Source organism: Pteronotus mesoamericanus, unplaced genomic scaffold, assembly GCF_021234165.1.
Source record: "Pteronotus mesoamericanus isolate MK-2021 breed Mesoamerican mustached bat unplaced genomic scaffold, CSHL_Meso_final contig_436, whole genome shotgun sequence".
Lineage (NCBI taxonomy): Eukaryota > Metazoa > Chordata > Mammalia > Chiroptera > Mormoopidae > Pteronotus > Pteronotus mesoamericanus.
Window position 1 is genome coordinate 363679 of NW_026555164.1, and position 26742 is coordinate 390420.

Genomic DNA, 26742 nt, shown 5'->3' on the forward strand with positions numbered 1-26742 from the left:
TTTGGAGGGGGTGGAGCCCAAAAAGAAGGCAGGGTGGGAGTGGGGCCAGGCCACGGGGTTCCGCTGCTCAGAGGGCCCCAGACTCGGTGACCCCTGGGTGTCTCCCCGGCCGGGCCCGGCTGTCCTGCACACCAGCGCGAGCCTGGCTGGCGGGGGGCGTGGAGCGAGCTTCGGCTCCCTGCGGCCAGGGGGCCCCACCGGTGCCCACCGCACCCCTGAGCTGACTCAGCTCTTGGTTTCACACAACCCGTTTTTACAAACAGCTTTATGAAAACTAAACTCGGTGCAGACTCAGGAACAATAAATAGGGTGGGGCTCAGGGGGCCGGCAGGAACTGCTTCCGGACAGCGCGCTCTGCCCTGGGCATGCGGGCCGCCTGCAGGGCCCGCAGCAGCTCCGCGGCCAGCGCCCCGGGCCGGGCCTCGCGCAGTTCTGTGAGCTGCTGCCACAGCCGCCTCTGCAAAGCCACGCGGTCCTCCCACGGTGGAGGTGGGGCTCGCGGTGGACTCCACGTCCCCAGGCCGGTCAGGGCCTGGTGCAGCTGCAGGAGCCTCCGGACGGAGACGTTCTGGAAGGCCAGGAAGTCCACGAGGGCTCGCTCACACTCCTCGGTCCCTGCAGGAGGGAGGGGCGGGGCGGGGGCTCAGCCAGGCCCTGGGGCAAGGCCCCCCCCACTCTGCCCCAGGGGGCCATCGAACAGCGCAGGAGACCAGAGGGGGGCTGACTCGCCACCGCCGAGGCCGACGGGACATGGGTGGGGTGTTCACACCCTCAGGGCCTCAGTCTCCCTGCGGTGGGGTGCGGACAGCGTGGAAGCCCTCAGCATGCCGCACCCAGTGGTTCCACTGCCCAGGCTCCTCCGTGGGGCTCGGGCCCTTCACCCCACCAAGCCAGGAGCACCTCTCAGATGCCTACTGAATGCCCCATGGGGTCCAGGGCAGGAGAGCCTGAGCGCCGGGGGGCAGGGCCCCCGGTGAGCTGGCCACCCCCCGGCTCACCTGCCCCGCTCCAGTTGCCCGGCGGCCCGGTCTCTGGCGCGCCGAGAGGGAAGCCCGCACAGCTGGTGCACATGGTGTCGTGGGCCGGTGAGCCTGGCACGTTGAGGGCCAGGCCCAGGGCCGTGCAGTTGCGGTGGGGCTGGCACCGCTCTGAGGCAGAGCTGGTGGCAGAGAAGGTACCCGGGGGACACGGCTGGCACTGTGTGTCCTGGGTGGGGGTGCCTGGGGGCAGAACGGGGTGAGGGTCAGGGGGAGCTGGGGCCCCCCGCTCAGAGGAGGTCCCAGTGCCCCCCGTGGAGCCTGCCACCCACCGGGAGTGACCACGCCGTAGCCTGGCGGGCAGGGCGTGTGCTCCAGGCAGAAGCCCGAGAGCTCGAAGAGGCCGGGGCGGCAGCGGCAGGCACGGTTGTGGGTGGCAGAGCACGGCTGCGCCTCTTCCTCGTCCTCCCCGCAGAAGACGTTGCAGTAGCGGCAGCGCTCCAGGTAGTTCCAGAACTGCGTGTAGTGCTGCGGCGGGCACGGGTGGCACGCCGTGGGGCGGCCCCGGCCACAGGGCCGGTGCACAAAGGTGCCCGGGGGGCACCGGCGGCACAGCAGCCACTCCTGCGCATCCGCGTCCCACACGGGGTAGGTGGGCTCATCCCCCGCGCCCCCTCGCAGGAGCGGGAGCAGCAGCAGGAGCAGCAGCGCCCGTGGCTGGGCCGGGAGTGGCCTCCCCCGCACCTCCGTGGTCCTCCCGGCCATGGGGCAGTGGACCCACCAGGAAGCCCGCCTCGCCCTGTCCCCACCCCTCTCTGGTCCCAGCTGGAGCTGTGCCACCTGCCACGAGCCCCAGCCTGAGCGCGGCCCCTGTGGACGCTGCCTTTTGTAAGAGCTGGCCTCGCCCCGCCCCGGGGCAGGGAGGGGCGGGGCCACACAGCTAGGGCTCCGCTGTGACCCAGTCTCACCGGCTGGGCCCAGCCCTCCGGATGCCGGGCTCTCCTGAGGGCCCTCCCCATGCCCGGACTGCCAGTGACCCAGTGACCGGGCCTGGGGGCAGGGTGGAGGCGGCGGCCGGCTCCTTTCCCTCTGGCGCCAGCATCTTCCTGCCCAGCTGGAAGGACAGAGGCTGGCCAAGTGGACAAGTGCTCCGGGACCTCCAGTGGGACAGGGTTGGGGGGACCTGCGCAGGCACCCCTCCTTCTCTCTAGCACCTGGAACCCCGCCCCCCCAGCCCCAGCAAGGCAGACAGCTTCCCCATGGTGCCAGTCACTTTATTAGAGATCCCGCCGCCTGCCTGATGCAGACCCGCTGCCCAGCCCAGGCCCCCAAGGGAAGGTCCCCCGGACACCAGCAGGGGTTCCCCTTCCTGCTGCAGAGCCCTCGGGGCGCCCCCCCAAACCAGCAGCCAAGGAAACTTCCGGGGAAGCACCTTCTGGCAGACCCTCTCCACCCAGCACTGGGGCTCGGGGTGGTGGCCCTCTGCACACCGGGCCGGCCCACCCTGCCGACAGGCCCGTGTCCACTCTGTGTCCAAGTGCGGGGTGGCGGCAGCTGACGAAGCCCTGCCGTGCCCAGGGCCTCCAGACGACCAGCTCGACGCCCTGCTTCCTGGTGGTGGGCCTGCAGGGCCGGCACGGCCTGTCCTCTCAGCGGCCTGTGAACACAGAGGACACCGGACATGCCTGCCGGGGGCCCCGCCCCCCGCCCCCCGGGGTGCCGACCCGCCACCGTGCCCCCCGGGGCCTGAAGGGGTGGGGGGACGCTGGGAAGGGACGTGTCCCCAGCCTTTCTGCCAGGGCCCCCAGGCCCATGCCCAGCAGCCCCCGCCGGGACCTACTGCACTTGGACTGCGCCCGTCCGTGGGGCACACTCGGGGGCCGGCTGGGACCCTCCGCCCCGCTGGCCGTCGGTGCTCGGAGGAAGGAGGTCTTGCCGGGTCTCCCTGGCGTGGAGGGGCCTGGACACAGAGACCCGCGTCCGCAGGGTGCCTGGTGCCTCTCTGCTGCCCACGCCTCGGGGCTGCGCGAGGCTCCGGGGCGCGGCGGCAGTGGCCCCAGGCCGGGCACCCTACCTGGCTCGGGAGTCCCGGGGGTGGGCAGCCCTGGGGAGGCCCCCTGCTGGGGTCCCCTGTCGGGGACGGGCTGGCCGGTCAGGTCGGCGCAGGTCTGCCGGAAGCGCCGCTTGTGGTGGGGGCGCACGAACATGCCGAACCCTGCGAGGAGTGGTGCTCAGGCCCCGCCGCGCCCCCCCCCCGCCCCCTCCTCCCCGCCGCCCCCGCCGAGTCGCGGCCTCAGGAACTTGCTGTGCAGCAGGGGCAGGTCCTCAGGCCGCGAGGTGGTCAGTGCTGCCACCACCGCCACTGCCTTCTCGTAGTTGTCGTCCTGCTTGTAGGTGGTCAGCGCGGCCAGGAGCTGGCTGCAGCCTGCAGCCCCCAGGGCCCTGCGGGCGTCGGCCAAGTAGGCGCTCACGGCCGGCTGACCCTGCTTCTTGGCGCTGGGGGCCCCCTGACCCTCCTGCGGGTGGCTGCCGGCGCCTCCTGGTGGGGAGACACGGACCGCGGTGGGGGCCCCGCAGCACCCTCACGCCCCTCGGGCTGCAGAGCCAGAGCCCCCGCCCGCAGGAGGGGCCCTCCTCCAGGGGCTTGGTGCTGCTTGCGGCTCTGGTCTGCGCCTCCGCAGGGACAAGGTACCTTCGGTCAGTGGCCTGGAGGCCAGGTGAGGCGAGCCCTGGTTCAGGTGCTCCCCGGGGTCCAGCTGCCTGGCCGCACCCTGGGACAGGGTCATCTTGAGGACAGGCTCCCTCCTTCCTGAGGAAACACGGACAGGGGGTCGCCTGGCTGGCCCCGGAGGTTCTGGGTGCTCCCTGGGGCGCGGCGGGTCTGTGCAAGGCGACGCGGGGCCCACAGCCTCCCGGGACTGGCCCGCAGCTTGGTGGCAGCTGTCTGCTTGGAAGGGCAGGTGCAGGGATGCCCGGTGGCCCAAACCCAGGAAGGAAAGGGGAGGTCCTCGGGGCGGTGGGCGGTCTCCCAAAACCAGGCCCCCGGGACCCCTATCCTCGGGGAAGTCCCTGCCCAGCGTGGGTTGTTTGTGAAGGAACAGCTCTTGGGCTCCAAAGGCGCAGGGCCCACCGCCAGGGGAGGGCAGGCAGGGCTCCGGGGTCCCCCACCCCCATGTGGGGCCGCCCAGCAGTCAATGAGCCGCTGGCCCCTGAGGGAACACGGAGGCGGGGCCAGGCCAGGACCCGCCCCAGGTCCCCCAGGACACCGCGCTGCTCACCCCCAGGGGCCTGGGCCGGCGGCGTCCCTGGCCCGCAGGGGCGGCGGTGCTCGGGCGGGCGGCCGCAGCCCTGGCCTGTGAGCCGGAGGCAGAGCTCTTCAAATGGCTGCTTGTGGTGAGGCCGCACGAACTGGCAGAAGCCTGTTGGGGGGAGGGGGGGTGCGGGGCACAGGGCCGCCGCTGAGCCAGGCCGCACCCGCGCCACAGGAGCAGGGACAGCCCTGGGGCCCGGGGGCCCGCCCCCCCCCAGGCACCTCGGAGCAGGCGGTGGTTCTCAGGGTCCTGCGCAAAGAGGGGGCCGAGGCAGTCTGCCAGCGCCTGGAAGTCGTCCGAGCCCTTGTACTGCTGCAGGGCGCGGGCGAAGGAGTCGAAGTGGGCCTGGCTCAGCGCCTGCCTCACAGCTGCCATGAACAGCTTGGCCTTGTCCACGCGGGCCCCGGCCGCCGGCTCCTCCTGGTGGACGCAGAGCCAGGAGCCCCATCAGAAGCGCTGACCGCCCTCGCCCCTGGGGCCGGCGGGCGGGGGTTCCCCTGAAGGCGGTCAGGTGGGCCTGCGGAGGCCGCGACCTCGGGACGGAGTGGGGTGACTGGGCCCCAGGGCTGCCTATCCCTGCCCGCCCCCCAGCGCACGGCTGTGGTGGGCGCGCTGAGTTTGGAGGGTGTTCCTGGTGCAGAGGGACACCCCAAGAGACACTTTCCAGAATCCAAGGACAGGAAGCACCCTGCGCCCCATTTCTGCGGTGCGCCCCAGGCCCGACACTGGGCCCCGGAGGGGAGGGCGGGCACCAGGCAGGAGGCCCTCACGGCCCAGGCCCCCGGCCCCGGGTACCTAGCCCGCTTCCTGTACCGCCCGCTCTTCCCAGAAACACGGAAGGACAAAAGCGGCTCCGGGGCTTTCCGAGGCTTCCTGGCCCAGGCCGGCGCTCGGGCCCTCGACTGCTCCCCCCACCCCCGAGGCTAGGAGCACGTACCCTCCCCCTGTGCAGGCACCGCAGTCCCCACCGCCCGCCAGAGCCGGCCCCTGCCCGGGGCCCGCCGGCTGCCAGCCCAGCCTGAGGCAGCCTCCGGGGCTGCGGCCTGACCCTGCCGGCCTGAAAGGCCCGAGTCTGACCACAGGTTTGCAGGACTCAGTGTGGAGAGGCTGCCCCGGAGCAGGAGAGGCCGGTGCCACGTGTTATGGGGGGGCTCCTGCTCCCACAGTTAAAGGTTGAAGTGAGACAGAGACAGTGGCCACGTGCCCACGCGCGCCGAGGCACGAGGGCGGGGAGGCAGCCTCCGGGCTCAGGGCCAGGAAGCCACGTCTGGAACTCGCCCCCAACGCCCCCACGAAAGTGAGGGCGGGGTCACGCTGGCCCAGGAACCCCTCGGCACTGCCCCCCCGCTGGCCCCCCAGCTCCTGCGCCCACAGGACGCCCCTGCACGCCCCGCCCCCGCACGCCCCGCCCCGGGCTGGCCGAGCCAGGCAGCGGCCCCCGCCGCACTCCGTCCTCAGCGCTCGCCCACCTGGCAGCTGACCAGCCTGATCTTCCGCCGTCCGCCTCTCTGCTCCCCCGCAGGCCTCTTCTCCCCGGGCAGTGACGGGCTGCAGCGGCATCGCGCCTGAGGGGACACGCCTGTGGTCCCGACCCCGCCCTGGCGGCCCCAACACCCCGACCCCACGGGGGCAGTGCCTCCCTCGCAGCCTGGGGCCGAAGCCCTGCGGTGGCTGCCGAGGCCGCGGGGTGGGGCGGAGGGGAGGCCGCCCAGCAGGACGCAGGGGCCTCCGGGCCGGGCCCTGGAGGCCGGGGTTGTGGGCAGAAGCCGCAGGACAGCAGCGGGGTCCCGGCCACAGTCGGGCTCCCGGGAACGGCACAGCAGGAGCCGGGCCCTGGGTGGACTGTGCTGGGGAACCCCAGGAGCTGTCGGGGAGCACCTGCGGGATCGGGAGTGTGCCGAGACCCCACCACCCACCCCACGCTCAAGGGGGGCTGAGGAGGGGAGCGTGGCGGCGCCTGGGAGCAGACCTCAGCCCTGGCAGCTGCGACCCCCCTCGCCTCCCGGCCCCGCGCCCGCACCTCCTCCTCTTCAGGCGCCGCCGGGCCCCCGGGCCCTCCGCCCAGCCGCTCGCTCCGGTCCAGGGCGGCCAGCAGCCCCGCGCGCCTCGGCGGCGTGTGAGCCAGCCCCTGCCGGTACTCCGTGCACAGGCCGTACCCCGCATCCCCCGCGTCCGGCAGTCCTGCCGGGAGCAGAGTGTGGGGCCCGCCCGGGGCGAGGCCGGGACGACCCCGCAGCCGGCCGGCCTCCTGGGGGCAGCCCCCGCCCCCCGCCGCCCCCGCCCCGCCCCGCCGCGCACCCCACGCACCTGCGGGGCCCCGCCTCAGGCTGGGCACGTGCACGTCCAGGCTCCTAGCTTTCTTGGGGGAGAGGGGCCCCAGCGACAGGGCCCCCAGGACGGCGCCTTCTCCCTCTCCCGGGCTCGGGGCAGCGGCCAGGGGGGCCGGCATCGGCATCTGGACGGTCACAGGTGGTTGGGGGCCGACCCAGCTCCTCCCTGGGGGCGGCGAGAGGGCACGGCCGGCTGGGCGGTCAGGACTCACCGCTTTCTGGACAACCCGGAAAAACTGGGCCACGTCTCGGACGACATGGCCGAAGTTGGCGTACACCTTGACGTGGGGGCGCACCCAGGACGGCAGCTGGGCCCTGGAGTCCAGGCTGGTGAACCTGGCAGGGAGGGGCCGTCAGCCCAGAGCCCCGCCTGCCCCGGCCCAGCCCCCCAGCGGGCACACGAGGGGCCGCACCTGTGGTCGCAGAGGAGGACGACCCCATAGTCATGACGATGCCGGATGACCCGCCCGATGGCCTGGTTCACAGCCCGGGACGCCTGCTGCCGGTACCAGTCGTGCCCAGAGAGGAACTGCGGGGGAGGGCTGGTCACGAGGCGTCGCCAGCCGCCCTGCCCCCGCCGCTGTGAGGCCCCTCACCTGGCCTGAGGCCTCACTCCGGCCCTTCATCTCATCCAGAAACTGCATCTTGAGGATGACCCGGGGGTCCTTGCGTGGCGGGTACGGGAGGCCCGTGACCACCACCCCTCGGCCATTCACGTCTGCGAAGTCCAGCCCCTCGCTGGCCTGGGGACAGCGCGGTCCTCACCCGCCAGCCGACGGCACGCCGCCGAGCCTCCCGCCCACACCCACCCCGGCCCGGGCGTCTGCCCTCCCGAGCCGGGGTTGCGGGATGGGGCGCCCCAGGGGACCGGCCTGCGCCCGGCCCAGGGCGTGAGCCCCGGGGGCGGGGGCAGCAGCGGGTGTGGGACCCAGGCGCTCGGGCTCACCTTGCCGCGGCACACGGCCAGAAAGGCGGCCCCACGCGACCCCGGAGAGGCGACGCTCGCGTAGTACGCGCCCATCACCTGCGAGGAGGGGGGGGTCCTGAGCCACCCCGGGCCCTTCCCGCCTCCGTGAGAAGGGCCCGGTGCCCCGTCCCCTGAGGTGAAGGGCTCTCCCAGCCAGGAGCTGGGAGGATGTTCGTGAAGCTTCTTCAGGGCCCGGGCTCCCAGGCCGCCTCGCACCAGCACCCAGGGTCTGCTCAGCGTTTCCCGGGAAACACGGGGGCCCCAGGGGTGGGGGAGCCTTGCTCCCCGAGTGCGTCCGGCCGCCCTCCCCGCACCCGGACCTCCCCCAGGCAACACGCCAGGGCCATGCAGGGCCTCGGCTGCAGGCCCAGGAGCTGGCCGGAGCCCCCGGCAGGGACGGCGACCAGCCCGGGGCAGCGGAGTCCCGGACGGCACGGACCTCTGCAAAGCTGCCCTTGCTCCTTGGCTCCACAAACAGCGGCTTCAGGGCTTCCAGCTTCCGCGCAAAGTCACGGGCCTGCAGGGGGAGGAGGGGCCGGGGCCGGGTCAGCTCGCGAGGCCCGTGGGCCGCCCAGGGTGCCCGACCCCCAGGACGCGCAGCGGGGAACACACCCGCCAGAACTCCAGGCTCCTCTCCAGGACGGGGTAGGAGGGGAAGAAGACGAGCAGCCCGTGGGGGACCACGCGGGCGAGGTTGACTGGAAGCACAGCAGCGGCGGTCGGCGCACGGCTCCCAGGGCCCCCGACGCCGCGGGGGGGCGGCGGGGGGGCAGCCGGGCCAGGGCCCCCGCAACTCACCGAGCGTCTTCCCCAGGGAGGACAAGCACTCGTCAGAGAACCTGCAGGAAGCCAGGGGGCGGCTGTACCGGGTCCCACACGCCGCCGCGGCGCCCCCCCGTCCCCCGGGCCAAGCCCCTACCGCTTGTCGAAGGCAGAGCTCAGCTGGGCTCCGTCGGGGCCTCTGGGGACGACCCCCACCCAGATCTGGTGCTTGTCGATGACGTGCGGGTTCTCCAGGCAGACGGGGAAAGGGCTGGAGGCAGCGGGACAGGGTCCCCCGTGAACTTCCGAACCCCAACCCAAGCAGCCCTCCGCCGGGGGCCGGCCCGGGGACCCCCGGCGGCCTTACATCTGCATCTCCAGGGCGAAGGAGGACACGGGGGCCAGAGTGCCGCTGGTGAGGATGAGCGAGCGCACGCCCTGGCGCAGCAGCTCGCGCATGCAGAGCCCGGGGCTGAAGCACCAGTAGCTGAGCACCTTCCCTGGGGGAGAAGGGGGCTGGGTGCGGCCACCCGCGGGGGCCCTGCCCGCACGCGTGTAGGTCGGACGGGGGTGGGGGGCCCTCCCTGGGGCCTGGGGGGCAGGAAGCAGCCCTGGGGACGCCCCGGGGGCAGGCGCAGGGTCGCCTCCAGGGAGGCCGCGGGCCCCTGTGGATGCCCAGGGCAGGGCCGGCCCACCCCCCCGCCCCCCCGCCGCCTGCGACCTGAGGCTGGGGCAGCCCAGGGGGGACCCGCAGGCGCTCAAGCAGGGGTGACGTCCCCAGGCACCGGGTCCATCACAGGGAGTGGCAGCTCCTCGGTGCCGCCCCCAGGGAGGAGGCCAGAGCAGTGCCCAGGCAGGCCCCACCCCCGCCTACGCTCCAGAAGTGGGGATGGAACCAACACAAGGGCCGAGCGACTCCAACCCTCTGCCTCCGAAGGCAAGGCTGGGCCACCGGTCAGCAGGGAGGTGTCCAGGAAAGAAGGGGCCACGTTCTGGAGCCAGAGAAGACCGTTTGCTTTCGGGACGCGGGCGGCACCACCGCGCGCCCTGTCCCAGGCCAGCCCTGAGCGGCGGAAGGGGCCCCGCACCACGCCCAGCCAGCCCGGGCCGGCCCACCCCGTCAGGGCCGGGGAGCCCCGCTGAGGGGCCGACGGAAACTCCCCGCTCAGAGCCGGTCGGGGGCAGGCACGTCCGGGGCCTGCGCCTTCCCTGACAAAGGTCAATCCTCTCTTCAGCGGGGCCTGTCTGTTGTCTTTCTGCGCGTGAGGCAAGGGACAGCTCCGGCTGGGAGTGTCAGCAGCCCATCCCCGCGGGGCGCGGCCCGGCGGGACAGGAGCAGGGCCCGCAGCGCCCACCGCCCCACCCCGACACCTGCTCCAGTGCTGCCGAGAGCCGCGCCCCCGCGAGAGAGAGGCCGGTCTCTGCTGGGCCCTGTGGCCACCCCCACGGGGCTCCCCCCCGCCTGCCACCAGGGAGCCTCACATGCACCCCCTAAGCCTCCCTCCTCCTCTGATGCTGACATATAAAATCAGCTGTAAAACCGCCATTCACGGAACAGCCCGTGGAGGCGTTGCTTCGGAGCAATCGCTGTCCGCTCGGCTCACATAAACTCGTAAAAACCCCCTACAGGTTTGGCCACGTCTCACAGCGAGAGCTGCCGGCTCCGCCATCACCGCCCAGCCCGACCCCCCAGCCCCAGCTCCGCAGGGAGACGGGGGTGACCCCGTTTCTTCTCCACACCCAGCCCAGGCGTGAATGCTGAGAACTCATAGGCTGCCAAGGCGCAGGGAGCACGGGGCGGTGGGGCCCTCCCCCCGGCACGCGCGTGACCTGTCAGGGCTGCGGAGGGCGGCCCGCACGGCCCGGCCCCGCGGACACCGTGCGAGGAGCGGGCGGTCCCTGCGCAGCCGCGCCCACCTCCGGCCCTCCCTGCTGGCAGGCGAGGCCGAGGCTGAGGCCGGCAGCCGGGGTGCGGGAGGGGCACCGGCCACAGGACCGTCCCAGGGGCCTGTCCGGCCGCCAGCCCCCCCCAGGAGGCCCTGGGCCAAGGGCCACAGCCAGGCACTACGGGAAGGCGTGTCGGGCCGGCCCCGGCCACGCCACACTGGGCGCCACAGCGCGCCCGGCACAGACCTGCCCCCCCGGTGCATCCGGAGCCGCCCCAGGGCCGGACCCTGGGCAGCAGGCGACGCTGGCGTGGAGTGGGGCCGGCACCAGAGGGGCCTGCGGGGTGGCCTCCGCCGCACCGTGGTCGGCCTGGCTGGGCGGGGTGACGGCCTCATCCAAACCGCCCCTGCGGGCCAGGGCCCGCTGCACCCCAGCTTGGTGGGCACCCGCCCAGCAGCCCTGGGCACAGCCGGTGGGCCTCCCCAGTGTCTTTCCAGCTTGGACAGTCCCAGAGGATGGTGGCCAGATGCAAGGTCGGCGGGGACAGCCCCCCGCCGGCCGGGCAGGGCGCGTGGCCGCACCCCAGGCCTACCCTGCCTCCTGCCTGCCGTGGAGCTCCAGGCGTCTGACCGCTGGGCCGCCCTCCGGGGGCTGGTGTCCGGGTGGATGTGCACCTGGGGGGCAAAGGGCAGCTGTGCCAACACCCCCGACCCCAGTCAGGCCCGAGGCCCCGCCCACAGCCCCCTACCCCTGCCGAGGCAGCCCCCACCTTGTAGGACTGGGAGGCCCCAGGCACTGCGGTGCCGCCAGGGCCCCCCTCGGCCGGGTCTGCGCTGAACACGACCTGCAAGGCAGGGGCGGGTCAGCAGGACGCGCAGAGGCTAGGCTGCCTGCGTGGCCCCCCACGATAGAGAGACGCGCGGGGCGTCGCCGCCACTGCCCCTGCTGAGAGCCCGCAGCGCCCCTGACCCCCTCCCCGCTTGGGACACGCCCAGCTCAGCCACACTGGCTTCTGCGTCCAACAGTGACGGGCCTGGGGCCCCCACTTCTGCCCCCGACCCCTCCTGTGGCCCCTTCCTCCCAGGACAGCATCGATCCCGCCTGCCCGCCGCCCGCCCGCCCGCCGCAGGCCTCGGTGCCGCAGCCCCAGGGACGCCGGTGCCCAGCTGGGAAGCGGGTCTCGCCCCCCGTCGGCCCATCGCCGCCTCCCTGGCCCGCGTCCTGCACAGGCTGTGCCCTCCCCCCACGCTGGCCACGGGCTGCCCGTCTGACGGGCCCACTGCCCCACGGAGGCCCGGCCGGTGCCCAGGGCGCCAGCCTAGCCCGGCGCTCCAGCGGCGGGGCGGCTCGGGGGACAGGGACAGCATGCTGGGGCCACGGTGCGGTGTGTCCAGCGGCCCCGACGCGGGGCACCTCCCTGGGGCTGCAGAGGAGGCTGCCTGCCCCAAGCAGCCCCCACAGCCCAGGGCGCAGGGCCGGCTGGCCAGCGATTCCCCACTCCCAGCCCCAGGGCCGCGCAGGGGCACAAGGGCTGCGGCCTGAATACGCTCGCCACCCGCAGCCTCTGGGCAGGGCTGGCCCTGGAGCCAGACATGGGGCTGGGGGGCTGGAGCCTAACCGCCCTCACTCTGTGCTGGGCTTATGCTGGAGCTTTCCCGAACCTGTTTCAGGAAGAAACTTGGGAAAAGCTTTTGCCCACTGGCCCCCACGCCCCAGGCCAGGCTGAGTGACGAGGGCTGGGGGGGGCATCCCTGCGGCAGGGCAGGCCCGTCCTACCTGGATGATGTCCGCGAGCTTCTGCAGGCCCGCCGTGTGGGAGAAGGGCCCGGCACCTGTGGGGGCAGCGGCACTGACCACCCTGCAGCACCCGCAGCGGGCGCACCAGGGCTTGGTCGGGGGCCGCGGGCACGGGGGTCGCGCGCCGCCGCGGCCAGCGCCGGCAAGGGAACGCCTGCGCGGTGGTGTCGGGCTGAGCCACGGCCCGCGGGGAGCGCAGGCAGGCCCAGGGCGCGGGCGGCAGGAACTCACGTCCAGCCAGGTGCTGGATGATCTGGTCCAAGGAGTCCAAGATGCAGCCCTTGGTCTGAGACGTGATCTGGGCCTCGGCAAACAGCTCAAAGATGTAGCTGCGGGGAGGAGGCCGGGGTGGGCTCTGGGAGCCTGAGAGCCCAGGCTCTGCACCCTCCCCGCAAGTCACCTGCAGGGGACAGGCCTGTCCCCAGGGGCCCAAAGAGGACAGCCGCCTCGCGGCCCCAGAGGTCAGCCTCAGGCTGGGGCCGTGAGCGGTCCTCAGGGCATCCCTGAGGTGGTGGCTCCGTCCCGGCCCGAGGGCGGCGCTGGAGAGGGAGCAGCAGGGGGCCGTGCAGAGAGGCAGAGCGGGGAGCCTGCGTCACCCGGGAGGAGCCTGGGGGCCACCAGAGCCCGGGCACAGCGCTGGAGGCAGGCAGTCTGTGCTCTGGGACATTCCAGAAGAATAGACCCGCGACCGCCCGGGCCAGGGCCCCAGGGCAGCGGCCAGCAGCGTCCCGAGGGGAGCTCCAGCCGCCCCCGGCGACGACCGGGTGTCTGCCCACTGGAAAGGAACCCCGCCGCCCGGCTGCTGAGGGGACTGGAAGCCGGGGGGCCGTTCAGAATGTTCTGGGCCCTCTGGCAGCCTCCACGTGGGGCTGGCGTGACGGTGCTTTTCGTCCTAACAGAAGATGCCCTGGGGCAGCGCTGAGCACTGGGGGAGGGGACACAGCGCAGGAGACCAGGCCCAGCCGGCAGCCCCTCCGGAGCTGAGACCTCGCCGGGCGCAGGGCCAGCGGTGCCCAACAGGCAGCCCGGTGGGACAGAGCCCCGCTCACGCCCGCCGGTGTCCAGCCCCAGGCGACTCACTCACCTCCCCGGCTTGGTGACGCCTTCGTCACCTCCAGGCAGCTCGACAGCGTCGATGGCCCCCTCAAGGCGGAGCAGGATCACTGCGGGGCGCAGGGCGGTCAGGGGCAGCCCCAGCCGGGGCGGGGGGGGGGGCGCGGGGCGGGGGGGGGCAGCACTCACTCTTCAGCTTCGCAATGTCCTCCAGCTGCATGCTCAGCCCTGGCGGAGAAAGCAGCGCACTTGTCTGGGGGCCGTGTGGGGGCGCCGTCCGGAAGGGGGGGTGCCCCTGCCCCACGTGGGCCTGGAGACGCCTCTCCCACTGAACGCCCCCGGGGCTGGGGGCCGGCAGAGTCCAGGAGGGGACAGGAGAAACGGGCGGGGGCAGGCGTCGTGGCCCCACGGACGGCGGGGGGGCCAAGGGCACGAAGGGCCCGCGTGGCGGTGGCGGGAGACCAGGCGCCCGGGCCCAGTGACCGCGAGACGTGCGACGCGGTGAGAGCGCCGTCTGCGACCGCACACGCGGGCCACGGCGGCAGCGCGGCCTGTGCCCCTCCCGCTGACCGGGGACCGACCAACGGTGCACTATGACCAGTTCACGCTTCCAAATTTGACGACTTGGAAAATAAAGGGGAGAAAAGGAAGCGTGTGCCCTGCCTTTCCCCGAGTGGTGTCGGCAGATGGCCGGGGCGGCGAGGCCCTGCCCTCAGGCACACGGAACCACCACGGCCCTGCCAAGCAGCGCGAGAGCACCCGCTGGGCGCGCCCACCCGTCGGCGACGGGCGCGGCCGGACCAGAGTGACCACAAGCCCGGGCCCGAGCCGGGAGCCCAGTGGGCAGCAGCCGCGCCGTGTCAGGCCCCCCCAGTGGCGTGGGGGCGGCCGGGCTGTCCCAGGGCTCACGGTGCCCACCGCTGCCCGGTGTCCTGCCCGCGCGCCCTGGTGTGGAGCAGCGAGCCTCCACGCGGGCGTCGGCACAGCTTCGGTGAAGAGCTGTCAATCGTGCCTTGTGCCTCTTAATTTTTTAGTCTTTTATCCTCACCCGAGGACATTTTTTCAGGGCTTCTAGAGAGAAAGGAAGGGACAGGGAACCATCGATGGGTTGCCTCCCGTGCGTGCCCAGGCCGAGGACCATACAGGCTCAGACTGGGCACCGGACCGTAGCCCAGACTTGTGTGCTGATGGGGAGTTGAACCCGCAGCCTCTCCGCTAAGGAAAGATGCTTCCCCAGCCGCGCCCCCATCCTGCGCCTTCCGCCCTTGGTCCGTGGTTCTGCAGCGCTGCCCGGGCTGGGCACACCCCAGACCCAGGTCCTCCGTGGGACCCACAGAACCGCTCCCGCTCCGTGGCTGCTGTTCTGCCCTGCGACCGTGTCCCCTGAACGTCTGACTGAGGTTTTAACTTTGACAAAGTCCGTTTTGTGTTCTCTCTGGGGGGCCTTGCTGCTGGGGTCACTTCCAGGGAACCGTGGGCTGGGGTCACAGCCGCGGAGGCGGCCAGTGTGGCGAGCGGCCCAGGCAGCTGGGCTGTGGGGCCCCTCCCAGGAGCACAGTGTGCAGAGTGGGGCACGGCGTGACCGGGGGGCCTGACAGAGATGCTCCGGCCAGGCGGTCAAGGCCGAAAGCCACGGTCCTGAGCCACGAGCCAAGAGCGCGCACAGCACAGGATGTGACAGAGGGCGCCTCCCCCCAGCCCCGCCCCCCCCCCCCCCCCCGCAGACCCGAGGAAACACGAGCCGTGCTCCGGCGCAGGGACTGCCATGAAACACCCTGCCGACCTTCTGCCCGACGGCCGCGGTTCCCAGAAACCAAGGAATTCTGAGATGCTGTCCCCGATAAGGGCAGAGTATGTGGGGTCACGAGCCTTCCGGGACAGAACAGGAACATGAGGTCAAAATGCAGGAAATTGCCCTCTCACGCCCCCGGGGTGGCTATTGCCAAAAACCTAGAAGTCTCCCGACCGTGGAAAAGATGCTCCACTTCACTCCTGAGGGGAAGCGTGTCAGAGCGGCGCAGAGACCGTCACTCCCTCCGGAGCGCAGCCATCGCCCGGCGCGGGGCCCAGGCAGACACGCCCCCGCAGCCAACCCCTTGGCCTCGCTTCTGGGAAGCCTCCTGCAAAACACCTCTAAGAGGACGGAGATACACGCGCACAAGGTTACTCATTACCGCGCCGCGTGTGACTGCGAAATACGGGAAGTGACCTCAATTCCATGGCAACGCTCGCAGGACGTGGAGGGTCCACAGGGGGAGCCTGGCAGCTGCAGAGAGAACAGGACGTCTCCGCAGCGGGGGTGGCGGGGGCGGGGGCGTTCACAGGGACACTCGAGAGTAAACACAGCGAAGCGCAAACAAGCATGTACGAGGTACGAGAAAACCAGAGCGAGAATAATCAGCAAAACGTATCCGTGGGGGCAAAGAGCAAGACGCCTCCCCTGAGCACACTGTGCCTTTCGTTTCTGGAACCATGTGAACGGTTCATACTCAAAGAAAGTTACAATAAAGTCAACACGAATGGATAAAAGTGAAAGATGAAAAGTAAATGCAAAAAGAAACACACTGGGGGAAGAGCTTGGCGGCCAGGGAGCGCGCCAGGCGGCGAGAGACCCGCACCAGACGGTCTCGCCTGTGAGCGGGACCTAATCGACAAAACAAACAGGCCAGGAAAATGGGACCAGCAGGCGAAAGAAAAAACCCAGCGGTAACGAGAGGGGGAGGGGTGCCAGGGAAAGAAGGGGAGGGTCAGGCGGAGGAGTCTGTGGGCGCCCCCCCCCCACAAAGCCGAAGTGTAAGGGGTGGGGGTGGGGCAGGGGAACACGGTGGCAGGGAAATGGAGACAAATACATTGGAACAATTTTAAAAAGAAAAAAAAGCACGTTGTGTAAACTGAGTAATGCCACCGCAGCGCGGGGTGGGGGTGGGGAGCCACCCCCGACCCCCGACTCGGTTCGGGACATGGCGCGAGGCACGGGACGGCCTCCCACCCCGGGGAGGGGGGGGGCGGACCGAGGCCCAAAGGAACGAGAGGGAAAGCGCAGCGCAGCGCGCCTCGGCGCCAGGGGGCGCCGGCGAGCAGGAAGTCCAACCGCAGGAGGGCGGGCGGGAGAGGGAAGCGGTGAATCCCGTGCGGGACGGAGCGTGTTCCCCAGGAAGCAGCCGGGAGCACAGAACGCAGGAAGACGTCCCAAAACAAGCAGCTCCGAACGTGCTGCAAAAGCACATCACAGGCTGCACGACATCGACCCACAAAAACCCCCACGGGGACAACGACGCCGCTCGGATTGAAGACAAGAAGCCCTCACAGAAGCCCCGACTCCTGGGATGCAACACCTGGGAGGGACCACGGGGCCACGACGCGCGCGGGCCGCCTCCGGGTAAGAGCCTGGAGGAGCGCCCGCCTGTCCCTGCGGGCACCTGTGCCGGCCACCCGGCCACGGGGGGCGGGGGGCCCCAGGCAGGGCCCAGGGGCATGGCCCGCGCCCCGTCCAGGACCCGCAGCGAACCCATGTCTGCAACCTTACTGTGACTGACCAACAATCACGAGCCCTGTCTGCCTTTGTCTCTCGCTCTCACGAACACACGGTGCAACTTCCAGAGGCCACATGTGGGAGGCTGACAGCGACCCCCGCCACGCGCACCCCGATCCCCGAACCTGGGAGCATGTCCCCTTCCACGGCAACAGGGACTTCATGGGTGTGAATGACATGAAGGGCCTCGAGCAGGGAGATCCCACGGGATCACCGAGGCTGGGGGGACGCAGGGGGCGGGGCGGGGGCCCTAAAGGGCCGGACATGGTTCCCCCAGAGCCCCGAGGGGAGGCGGCTCCCTGAGGCCCGCAGGGTGACGAGGCTGAGCCGCGGCCGCAGCCGAGACCGGGCCCCACGCAGCGGGGGCGGGCAGGGGGGGGTGCGCATCAGGTCCAAGGCAGGAAGCGTGAGGCCCTTTCCCCCGTCCCGCCGGACACAGGGGAGCCCCGTGAGGCCGCAAAGCACCGCTGCCCCGCTCACTTCCAGGAGGCGTTTTCCAAGACAAACGCTGCTGACGTCCACGGTACGCGTGGGGTGCACTGTGTGTGCTCCCTCTCGGAGGACAGTTTGTTCACCCCGTGTCACGGAAACAGGACCCGGGAGCAGGGCCTTCCCCCGCGCGCAGGTCCCTGCAGAGGTGACAGGGAAGACGAGGCCACGGTGGACGGGGCGGCCCCTCCGGGGACTGGTGTCCTTGTCAGTGGGAATCCAGACGTGGACACGCAGAGGGCCGGTGTGCAGGAGGGCCTGGGGCGCTGCATCCACGAGCCAAGGCCGCTGGCCGCTGGGAGGGGCCGGGACACGGCCTAACCGGGTGACTTCTGGCCCCGCAAGGGGCAGGGCACCAGCTTCTGTGGTTAAGCCACTCGACGCGACACTTTGTTAGAGACCCTACATTTGCTATTCAAAGGGGAGACTGAATAAATCTGAAGTGTTTCCGCTTTCCTTGCTCACACAGCATCCGTAGATGTAACGCACGTAGAGCAAGTTCAGTTTTAAGAACGTAAAGGGGCCCCGGCGGGTGCGGCTCCGTGGACTGAGCGCCGGCCTGCGAACCAAAGGGTCATCGGTTCGATGCCCAGTCAGGGCGCAGGCCTGGGTTGCGGGCCAGTCCCCAGCAGGGGGCACGAGAGGCAACCACACATGGATAGTTCTCTCTCTTTCCCTCGCTCTAAAAATAAATAAAATCTTTAAAAAAAAGAATGAACAAGGTCCCAAAGCCAACGCTGGCCAACGCTGTGTCTTCCCGCGCAGGTGCACATAGGCTGGGAGACGGGACCGGAGCCGGCGCCCGGGGTGGAAGGGCAGGGGGGCCACCCCGGCCCAGCTCTCCGCAGGGCCCGTTCACACCTGTGACCAGAGAAAGGCGAGGACACAGAGGCCGCCCCATCGCATGTGCTGCCCGTCCGTGAGGACTGAAAAGCCTGCAGCAGCTGCCAGAGGCACCGCCCCGTGGTGGCCCGGCCGAGCCCAGCCGGGGTCCTCACCGGCCGCTGACAGGGGCCACAGGAAGCATGGGGGTGGGCTGCCGCGTCCACCAAAGCTGCCCACATCCACCGCGATGGGCACTGGCCAAGGAAAACACTGGGGACAGACCTAGGAGTAGGTGACACGTGGACCATGCTCACAGGTCATTAAGTGTCTGCGAGGTCAATACATCTGTCCTCACTCCCGCTCAGCAGAGGAAGAGGACACAGGCCGGGAGAGGAGGCGGCGGCTTCCGAAAACGCCAGAACGGCCGGCTGGACCCAGCCCATCTCCGAGACCCTGCGCAGCCCCTCGCCCGACCGCGGCGTCCTGCCCGCAAGCCCACCTGCGCCGGAGTCCGGGCTGAAGTCCAGGTGAGGCACGCCCTGCTGCGCAGCCTTGGTCTGCTCCTCCAAGACCTGGCCTAAGACGTCCAGTCCAGAAGCCACGTCGTGGGGGGTCAGGTCAAAGGACGCCGACTCCTCGCACATCTTCTCCTGGGATTGCCAGCACACGGTGTCACAGGGGGCAGGGCCAGAGCCGCGGGGCCAGCGCCCAGGGGAGCGCAGAGCCCAGCCCGGCCCCCGGGATCGAGGCCTGGCCCGGACCCGCCTTTGAAAACACTTTTCCTGGGCAGCCAACGTTTCATGATGGGAAAACCCCATTAAAACCTAGGATTCCAGCAGGTGCCTGGAGCCAGCGGGGGCAGAGGGTGGGGCCCACTCAGGACACCAAGCCCTGGCAGGGCCCCCCGGACCCCAGCCCGCCATCCGCCAGGGCCCGGGCCAGGCCGCGGTCCGTGGAAGCACAGGGCCCTGCCGGAGGCCGGGAGCATGGGCAGGGCAGCCCTGCAGGTGGCAGGGAGGGCGGCACCCCACCCAGGGGTGCTTGGTCCCCACCGCCAGGGCCGGAGGGAGGTCAGGGGCAGGAGGGGTGCCCGGGGAGGCCCCGACACGCACCACGTTGTGCGCCTCGTCGAAGATCACGACCGTGCCCTTCAGGTCGATGCCGTGCGCCCGGCGGCTCTGCGTGGGGAGAGGACGCAGGGCTGGAGCTGTGCGGGCGGCCGCGGGCCCCAGCCCCCCGAGGCCAGGCGGGGCGGCTCAGGGAGGGACAGCCCCCCAACGCGAGTCCCACACCGCTGGGGACTCCGGGGCAGGCCCTCCCACACTCGGGCTGCGTGGTGGCGGTCAGAGTGCCGGGCACTGCCAACCACCCGAGCTGGATGCCAGGGGCCTGTCCTAGGGACAGGCAGCACGAGGGAGCAGACGCCTGCCCCCTGGGCGTGGCGCCCGTGCAGCCTTAGGAGGGGGAGGGCCACCCGCACACACCGCCCGGCGCAGGTGGCCTGCGGGAGCCGGGGAGCGAGGGGAGCTGTGGGCGCTGCGGCCCAGCGCCCGCCCTTGGTTTCCGCGTAACAGCGCATTTCATCCTCATAAAGCCAAGCGTCCGTTTTCTGCGCGCCCCCGCCTGTGCAGAGCGCGAGCTCGCCGCCGCCGCCCAGAGCAGGGACCGCGTGGGCTGTGGGCGGCAGGGCTGTCCCCGCTGCGGCAGATGTTAAAGCTCCGGAACTTGCTGTGCGGGTCGTGGACGCGGCTGCTTCTCGGGGCACCTCCAGGCTGGCGCGGTGCTTCTCGCCAGCGGCCCCGCCGCGCCGTCCAGCCTCACCATCACCGGGTGAGGTAGGTCTCCCGTGTCTCAGCCGCTTTGGAGGGAATGCAGGCGCTCTCCCGCAGCTTCCGCTGCGCCGCCTCCACACGGGCGGGCCGGACGCCGAGTGACCGGAGCTGCACACGCTTGGGCACAGGCCCTCAGACGGCGAGTGTCCCAGGAGCACTCTCCCCCTTTCTGCGACTTGCTTTCGATTTTTACGTGCGGGTGGTGACCGACGTCTCGATTTTCCCTTCGCGGCTGGTGCCTCGCGAGTCCGAGCTGAGAACCGCCGGCTCCCCAGGCCGCGGTGCCTCCCCGGGTCTGCTCTGTGCACGGCAGCGTTGGGCCCGAGAAGCACCGAGTCCCGGCTGAGACCTGCTGTTTTCCAGGCAGGCCGCCGGTGACGCCGGCACCGTGCTGGGGAAACAAGCAGCGGCGCCTGCCCTTTCCCACGGACGGACGGGACGTCCCCAGCAAGTCCCTGTGGGCCTGCCCAGGACGTGACGTGCACCTGTCTGCAGCCCGGCCTGCAGCCGGGAGGGGGCCGCCCACCCAGCCCCTGGCCCCGCCCCAGCGCTCCTGGCCGGCGGGGCTGCCGGTCAGAGCCCCGCGCGCAGCACGCTGGCTTCGCTGCCCGCTGCCTCCCAGCCCGACCCGTGCCCCGCACGGGGCTGTGCCAACAGTCCCCAGGCCCCAGTCGACGCCAGGGACCCTAGACGGTGGCATCCACGGCGCTTTCATGACACGAGGCTCGAGCTGCTAGACACGGGCAGCTGGATGCCCCGGTGTCAGAACAGGAGGGACGAGCGTCCCGAAGGCCGGGCGTGACAGCACCCGGGGCCGCAGCGGGGCTGCCGGGACAGCCCCGGGCAGCCCTGCGGCCACCTTGCGGCCCCAGCCGCCCGCTCCGCGCAGGCAGCGCGGGCCCTGACCGGTGGGGGGCACTGGGCGCTCCCACTCACCCGCCGCCCCCAGGCCCTGCGCCCGTAGGTGCCCCGGAGCCGCCCGCAGGCCTGGGGCTTCTGGTCAGGAACCGTCCTGCGGCTGCAGCCTCACCTTGGCGTCCAGCAAGTAGTTGTACGGCATGAAGATGACGTCCGCCTGCTGCTTCAGGCTCCGGGCGAGGTAGTACGGGCAGAGCCTGGGGGCGGAGCGCGAGGCCGTGAGCCGCGCCTGGCGGGCGGGGGGGCGCAGCAGCGACCCTGGGCCGCACGTGGGCGCTGTGTCCTCCGGCCAGCCCCGCGCGGGTCGGGGGCACGCGTGTTCAACCCTGAGAGCGGGTCACCTACTTAAAAGCCCACGAAACCAGGAAAACACCACCCTCCTCTGGGCGGGTCAGTGCCGTCACCAGAAACAGAGTCCTGTCCCGTCACAACCTGGAGCCCTAAGGCTCGGAGAAGCCGCCGGCGAACACCAGGGCGAAGGAGGCCGAGGGCAGCCGGCGGCTGGCGCAGTCCTGGCGCCGGAGGGTCACATGGCGCCCACTGGTCCCTGGAGACCGGGCCACGGGGCCCAGCGGGCGGGTGGAGGCAGGGACGGAGGGCCAGCCCCACCTCTCACTCTCGGGTTCTCAGGAAAGCTCGCGCTTTTCCAACCGAACGCTTGTTAGTTCCATGATTAGAAAAGGGAAACAGGAAAGAAGCCCGCGCGTCCGCCGCAGCAGTCGGCCCCGGCCGGGAAGGACACGCCGGCACGGCTTCGAGGGAGGCACTGACCTGAGCTTGTTCCCGCTCCTGACCAGGTCCTCGATGTCCAGGATGGGGGCGGCCAGGTCCTGCGCCAGGCTCTTCTCTGCGGGCACAGGCAGGGGTGAGCCCGGCCCTCCGGGCCCCGACCCCAGGGGCACCCAGCGTGGAATGGCGCCTATGAAGGGGCGGGGGCGGCCCCCCTCGGGGCAGGGCCGTGCCCAGGGCGGGCGGCCGCACGAAGCGAAGGGGGCAGGACGCGGTGAGCGCCAGCAGCACGGCCGGGGCCAGGCGGCTCAGGCTGCAGGAGGCGCTGGCAGGACCCCGGGCGCTCAGAGGGCCACACGCGTCCGCGGAGCGTCACCGGGCAGGGACGCGCCACGAGTGCCTCGGGGGCAGACGCGCGTGGAGGAGCACGGGAGCCGGGGCAGGCGATCCCAGAGCCCTCCCGGCCGCCTCGCCGGGACGAGCCAGGAGCCCCCGGAGACCCAGCGCCCAGGCTCCCCGGGGCTGGTCCCGCGGGCGCCCCTGCCTGACAGGCGCCGACTTCCAGGCTCCCGGGGGCAGTGGATGCTCAGCATAGACCACGCTGCGCACCAACAGTGTAGGCCCAGGGAGCCCCTCCTACCGGGGCGGCAGGACCACCCTGCCAGCTCATCCCTGGGCACCGGGGCGCCGGCCTTGCCAGCAGGCCCTTCAGAGAAGGCAGCCTCGGACCCTCCGCGCGCTGACCCGCACGCGATCCAGCACAGGCCCCCGCATAGGAGTCAGAGCCGGGCACCTGCCTTGCCCAGCCAAGGGTCCCCAGGGGCAACAGCCAGCAGCCCGAACAACCCCGAGCTGGGCCCCGAGCCACACACACCCTACCCCCAGGCTCTGTGAACCGACAGCCGGAGGCAGCGGCCGCTCCCACGAGCCCCTTACCTTCTACGTTGTTGTAGAAGTGACAGGAGCGACTCGCTACCTTCTTGCGGCACAGGTGGATCTGGGAGAGGAAGCACGTGTGGTCCTGGCTGGCATGATGGCCACAGAAGGGCAGAGCCGCCGCCCAGCCGGCGGGCCCCACCCGCAGCCGGCTCGTCCCCTGCCGTCCCCCACCCGGGGGCGCACCTGGGGCAGATCTGCAGAGGACAGGCGGGCGCCCAAGGACCCACCTGCATGTGGTTACTCTCCTGCTTCTTCACCTCGGGGTGGATGCACAGCTGCTCCCGGGAGCCCAGCACGCACACCCGGGGCCTGGGGAGAGAGCACCGTGGGCCCAAGACTGGAGGGTGTGCGTCCCACCGCACAGCGGTGCGGGGACACGCGGGGGCACCCGGACACTTGGCTCATGGGGCAGCCAGGGGCCACGGCCGCGGCCAGAATGTCCCCAGGCCTGGGAGAGGCATGACCCACAGTGAGCGAGCAGCCCCGGCGGGGACTGGGCAGAGGGGAGGAGACTCCACAGCGCCCACAGGGACCCACCAGCTCGTGCCGGCTCCCAGGGAGGCCAGGCGGGGCTCCAGGACCCCTGCAGCTCGACCCACGGGACCTGGGACAGAGCCTCGCCCCCCTCAGCACACAGCTGCGTGGACCCACCGCCCAGCCGACACGGCAGGGCCCGTGAGGAGCTCCGGGTGCGAGCCGAGGCCAGCACGTCATCTCGGAGCGGCCTCCTCCCAAGCGGCAGGCGTCGGAGTCGGCCCGGCCACGCACGCAGCGCAGCGGGCCCTCGGGCTGCGGTCCGGGCACCGGCCCATGGACTGCGGCACCGAGGCCACCCCCCACAACGCCAAGGCAGGGAGCGCCGCCTGACCCACCGGTAGGACGTGTTCCGAAGCTCGCTGATGACCTGCGTGAGCTGCGAGTGGGTCCTGGAGGCGTAAATGATTTTCGGGATGTCCGCGTAGCAAGCTGGCCAGGCACAAGGGAGCAGGACAGGCGTGGCTCCGTGAGAGAGCGTCCCGTGCGCCGCTGCCTGGGGCACTCGGCTAGCTCAGCCCTGCAGGCGGCTCAGCGCCGGGCGCCCGGCCTGGGGCCCGGGAGCGGGGTGGGGGGTGTCTGCAGTGTCCCCGTTCGGCTGCGAGGCCTAGATCCCCGGTTTGCAGCTGGATGGTGGGACGTGATGGGAATGCAGCCACAGCACGGCCTGCCCGGGGCCTCGCCACCCCCACCCACGGGAGGCCAGGGCAGGGGCTGACCTGCGGCATCGCCCCCTGCGGCGGCATTCCCCCAGGACGCCAGGGGGCGGTCGGGGAAGAGCTCCCCGGGGGCCCTCTCGGCGACCTTGCGGGCAGAGATGGCGTCACGCAGGTGCTCCCGCCAGGCCAGCGTGCTGCAGAGCAGGCAGAGCGTCTTCCCTGTGCCCGTGGGGCTCTCCAGGACGCCGTTCACCTTCTGGAGGGGGAGCAGGGGTGAGGCGCCGTGGCCCGCAGTGCGCACGCACGAGGAGCCCGCAGCTCTGCTCGGCCGCGCCCACCCGCCCGGCGGCAGGAGCCAGAGGGACGGTGGGCGACCCCTACTCCCAAACCGAAGCTGTGGGCCAACTGGGCCCTCGTCAGCGGACAATTTGCAGAGGGCTTTCCTAACGAGATAGCGAGGGCGCTGATCAGGTACCAAGTCTCAGACGGCAGCCCAAGCGAGGCCTGAGGGGTGGGCGGACGGGCACAGCTGAGCCCGGCTCCGGGCCCCAGGGGCCTGCGTCCACAGCGCAGCTGTGAGCCTGGCTGGACTCAGCCCGGGCGCTGGGGCCTGCGCAGGGAGCAGAGGGCAGCTCAGAGGCCCAGCGGGAAGCAGCCTGCACCCCTCCCACCCCCTGCACACCTCCAGGGTTTAAAGACTTTCTGCCACGAGGGCTGCGCGCCGGCCGTCCCTCTGAATGGGGACCCGCCCTCCAGACTCTCGCGCGGCTGCTCCTGTCACTCGGCTTCGGTTCCAACACCACCTCCTCCCCGAGGCCCCACGGGGGTTCCCAGCCTATTATTACCTTATGTCTTTTGTGCGCAGCCCTCATTACCATCTAGAATTCTCTTGGTTATTACCGACTCTTCCTACCCAACCTAGACGCCCGGCCCTACTTATGACTGACTCCCACGTCCGGAAGGGGCAGGTGCAGAATGGTGGGACTCGGCCGCCACGCTGCCCACACGGACCCGCCCCGGTACAGGCGTCACCTTCTGCAGGCACTCCAGGACCTTGGTCATGTATGCCTCCTGGCATTTGTAGGGCTGGAAAGGGAAGTCCACGGTCACGCCGTTCAGGGTTATCTTGGGCATGGCGGCCGGTTCTCGGGGGGCTCAGTGGCTGGCTGAAACGCAGGCTGTGTGGCCGTGGGACACAAAACCCCCGGGGGCATCTCAGGGTCTGCGCCACCCCAGGTAGGCGACGCCAGCCCGAGGCGCTGGGACAGGACACTGCTCTCCGAGGGACCCCTGCAGCACAGAGACGGGGACGGGACTGTAGCCAAGCTTTTGGGAGGCCAGGCCAGTTCAGTCACTGCGGGCAGCCCCTGCCCTGGACCAGGTCCCACGGCGGGCCTGTGACACCCTACCCCGCGGAGCTGGGAGGTAAAGACGCTAGCATCAGCCTTGCCCGTTCCTCCGCGGCCCCCCACCCCCTGCATCCGGCTCACCGGGCTCACAGAAACTAGGGGAGCCAAAGCGGGCACAGTCGCCCGCGCTCCCCTGCAATAACGAGTTGCTTCCTCCCACCAGGCTCTGGAGGCCAGATTCCAGCAGCGTCCCACCCCAGCCTGGGCCGGTCTGAAGCGGCGGCCCCTGCGCCTCCCAACCCTCCGCTCCGCCGGCCGGGGGCTGCCCGCGGTCGCTCCCAGGTGGGCAACCAGGTGTAGCGAAAGGGCACGTGTGCCTGCTCTCATCTGGGGGCGAATCCGTCGGGACCCCGGCAAATCACTCAGCGGCTCTACATCTCAGTTTCGCCCGGACGCCGGGACTCACAGGCCATTTCCCTAAACACAGAGCGCCTGCCCTCGCTGCGGAGCCCTGCCACGAGGGACCCCCGCCACGAGGGTCCCCCGCCACGAGGGTCCCTCGCCACGAGGGTCCGCAGAGCACAGCGCCCAGAGCCCACGAGCGCAGGGAAACTACCGGCCCCAGAATGCGGCGCGGCCACATTGCCGGCGCGGGGGCATGAAGACGGCGCGGGGCCTGCCGGGAGCTGTAGTTTAGGAAGCCGCCGCGCGGGTATAAGTACCAGTTCCGCGATCTCCGTGACTCTCGGCCCGCTTGTCTCCACGGGGAGCCTTCCAAGACCGGGGGCCCCAGGAATTCACCCCACTCTGTTCGAAGCACCACAAGCGAGTCCTCCGCAGCCAGCCTGTTCGGACTTCGCGGGCTGAGGCGCGCAGTCGTCACTGAACGTCACTTCTGCTCCCAGTTCCGGTCCGCGGGGCGGTGCTCCCAGCGGAAACCGTTCTGCAGCCGAGGGTTCCGCGCTACCCGTGCTCTGGGTTCCAGGCCCCGCCGACACTTTCGCCCCCGAGTCCGGGGACCAGCACTCTATCGCCCGCATCCAGAAAAGCCTGGGGTCCTGCCCGTCATCCCCAGCCCGCTAGCCCTCGGTGGGCCAAGCCACCTTGGATGCCTTGCACATCCAAGCACACCCAGAACTCTTTTTATTTTTTCAAATCCTCACCTGAGGATCTTTGAAAATTTATTTTAGAGAGAGAAGGGAAAGAGAGAGAGAAACAACAATGTGGTAGAGAAACATCAGTTGACTCCTGTACGCCCCTCGACCGGGCATCAGGCCAGGGACGGAACCTGCAAACTGCTGGTGCACCAGACGACCCTCCAACCAAAGCAGCCACCCGGCCAGGGCCCGGCGCTCTTTTTCAGACTCCCCTCGAAGCCAGTCGCTCCCCTTGAAATCCACAAATGGCTGCCCCTTGCCATGCCCCGCCTGCTGGGAGCCGCACCAGCCCGTCTCTTTACTGTTCCCTGGGTTCAGCCACTTTTCAGGTCAATGTCCCCACTGGTCAGAGCTGGGCCACTCTGAGTGCCCTGCACCGAGCACCAGCTGGCAGCCGGCGGGGGTCCCAGAGGCCCGCATCTAGGTGCCCCCAGCCTGGACACCAGGAAGGGATCAGCAGCGACAGCCCACAGGCAGCAGGCGGTGCTGGTTCCGGAGCTGCTGGTGGGCTCCTTACTGCCCCGGTGCTTCCCGCTGGTGCGTGAGGCCTCGCTTGGGGAAGCCTGTGATGCAAGCTGGCATCCACCCCCGCCCACCTGTCCCCATGGGGGGACTGGGGAGTGTCTGTCTACCTAGGCCTCTGAGCAGGGGGCTGCGGGGGGATGAGGAGACCTGGCCACACCCTTGCTGAAGGT

At 70.9% G+C, this 26742-nt stretch overlaps 2 protein-coding genes across 2 annotated transcripts; both read right to left on the reverse strand.

The window, feature by feature from the left end:
- Positions 1–277: 277 nt before the first annotated feature.
- On the reverse strand, positions 278–1819 carry TNFRSF6B (TNF receptor superfamily member 6b). The gene is made up of 3 exons (XM_054577529.1): positions 1310–1819; positions 999–1220; positions 278–615 (listed from the first exon to the last, which is right to left on the reverse strand). Exons 1-3 carry the CDS (start codon positions 1740–1742, stop codon positions 317–319), a joined length of 954 nt encoding a protein of 317 aa, XP_054433504.1. The 5' UTR covers positions 1743–1819; the 3' UTR covers positions 278–316.
- Positions 1820–1941: 122 nt separating this feature from the next.
- RTEL1 (regulator of telomere elongation helicase 1) lies at positions 1942–24816 on the reverse strand. The gene is made up of 35 exons (XM_054577551.1): positions 24574–24816; positions 23602–23797; positions 23221–23314; positions 22576–22657; positions 22346–22406; positions 21452–21527; positions 20793–20877; positions 19043–19108; positions 18434–18580; positions 13274–13337; positions 13116–13194; positions 12263–12360; positions 12011–12066; positions 11004–11078; positions 10827–10908; positions 8715–8847; positions 8505–8618; positions 8384–8424; positions 8198–8283; positions 8025–8102; positions 7565–7642; positions 7215–7361; positions 7032–7147; positions 6831–6954; positions 6596–6743; positions 6309–6469; positions 5758–5853; positions 4510–4708; positions 4256–4396; positions 3670–3786; positions 3283–3516; positions 3052–3192; positions 2766–2937; positions 2481–2634; positions 1942–2091 (listed from the first exon to the last, which is right to left on the reverse strand). Exons 1-35 carry the CDS (start codon positions 24673–24675, stop codon positions 1942–1944), a joined length of 3993 nt encoding a protein of 1330 aa, XP_054433526.1. The 5' UTR covers positions 24676–24816.
- Positions 24817–26742: the final 1926 nt, after the last annotated feature.

Excerpts from the sequence above, each read along its gene's own strand:
- TNFRSF6B (XM_054577529.1), bottom strand. The coding sequence starts at position 1,742 with ATGGCCGGGAGGACCACGGAGGTGCGGGGGAGGCCACTCCCGGCCCAG. Across the intron at positions 1,221-1,309 it reads CTACGGCGTGGTCACTCCCG|GCACCCCCACCCAGGACACA; the intron begins GTGGGTGGCAGG and ends TTCTGCCCCCAG. Across the intron at positions 616-998 it reads GGGCAACTGGAGCGGGGCAG|GGACCGAGGAGTGTGAGCGA; the intron begins GTGAGCCGGGGG and ends TCCCTCCTGCAG.
- RTEL1 (XM_054577551.1), bottom strand. The coding sequence starts at position 24,675 with ATGCCCAAGATAACCCTGAACGGCGTGACCGTGGACTTCCCTTTCCAG. Across the intron at positions 22,407-22,575 it reads AGGAGAGTAACCACATGCAG|ATCCACCTGTGCCGCAAGAA; the intron begins GTGGGTCCTTGG and ends TTCCTCTCCCAG. Across the intron at positions 13,195-13,273 it reads GGACATTGCGAAGCTGAAGA|TGATCCTGCTCCGCCTTGAG; the intron begins GTGAGTGCTGCC and ends TGCGCCCCGCAG.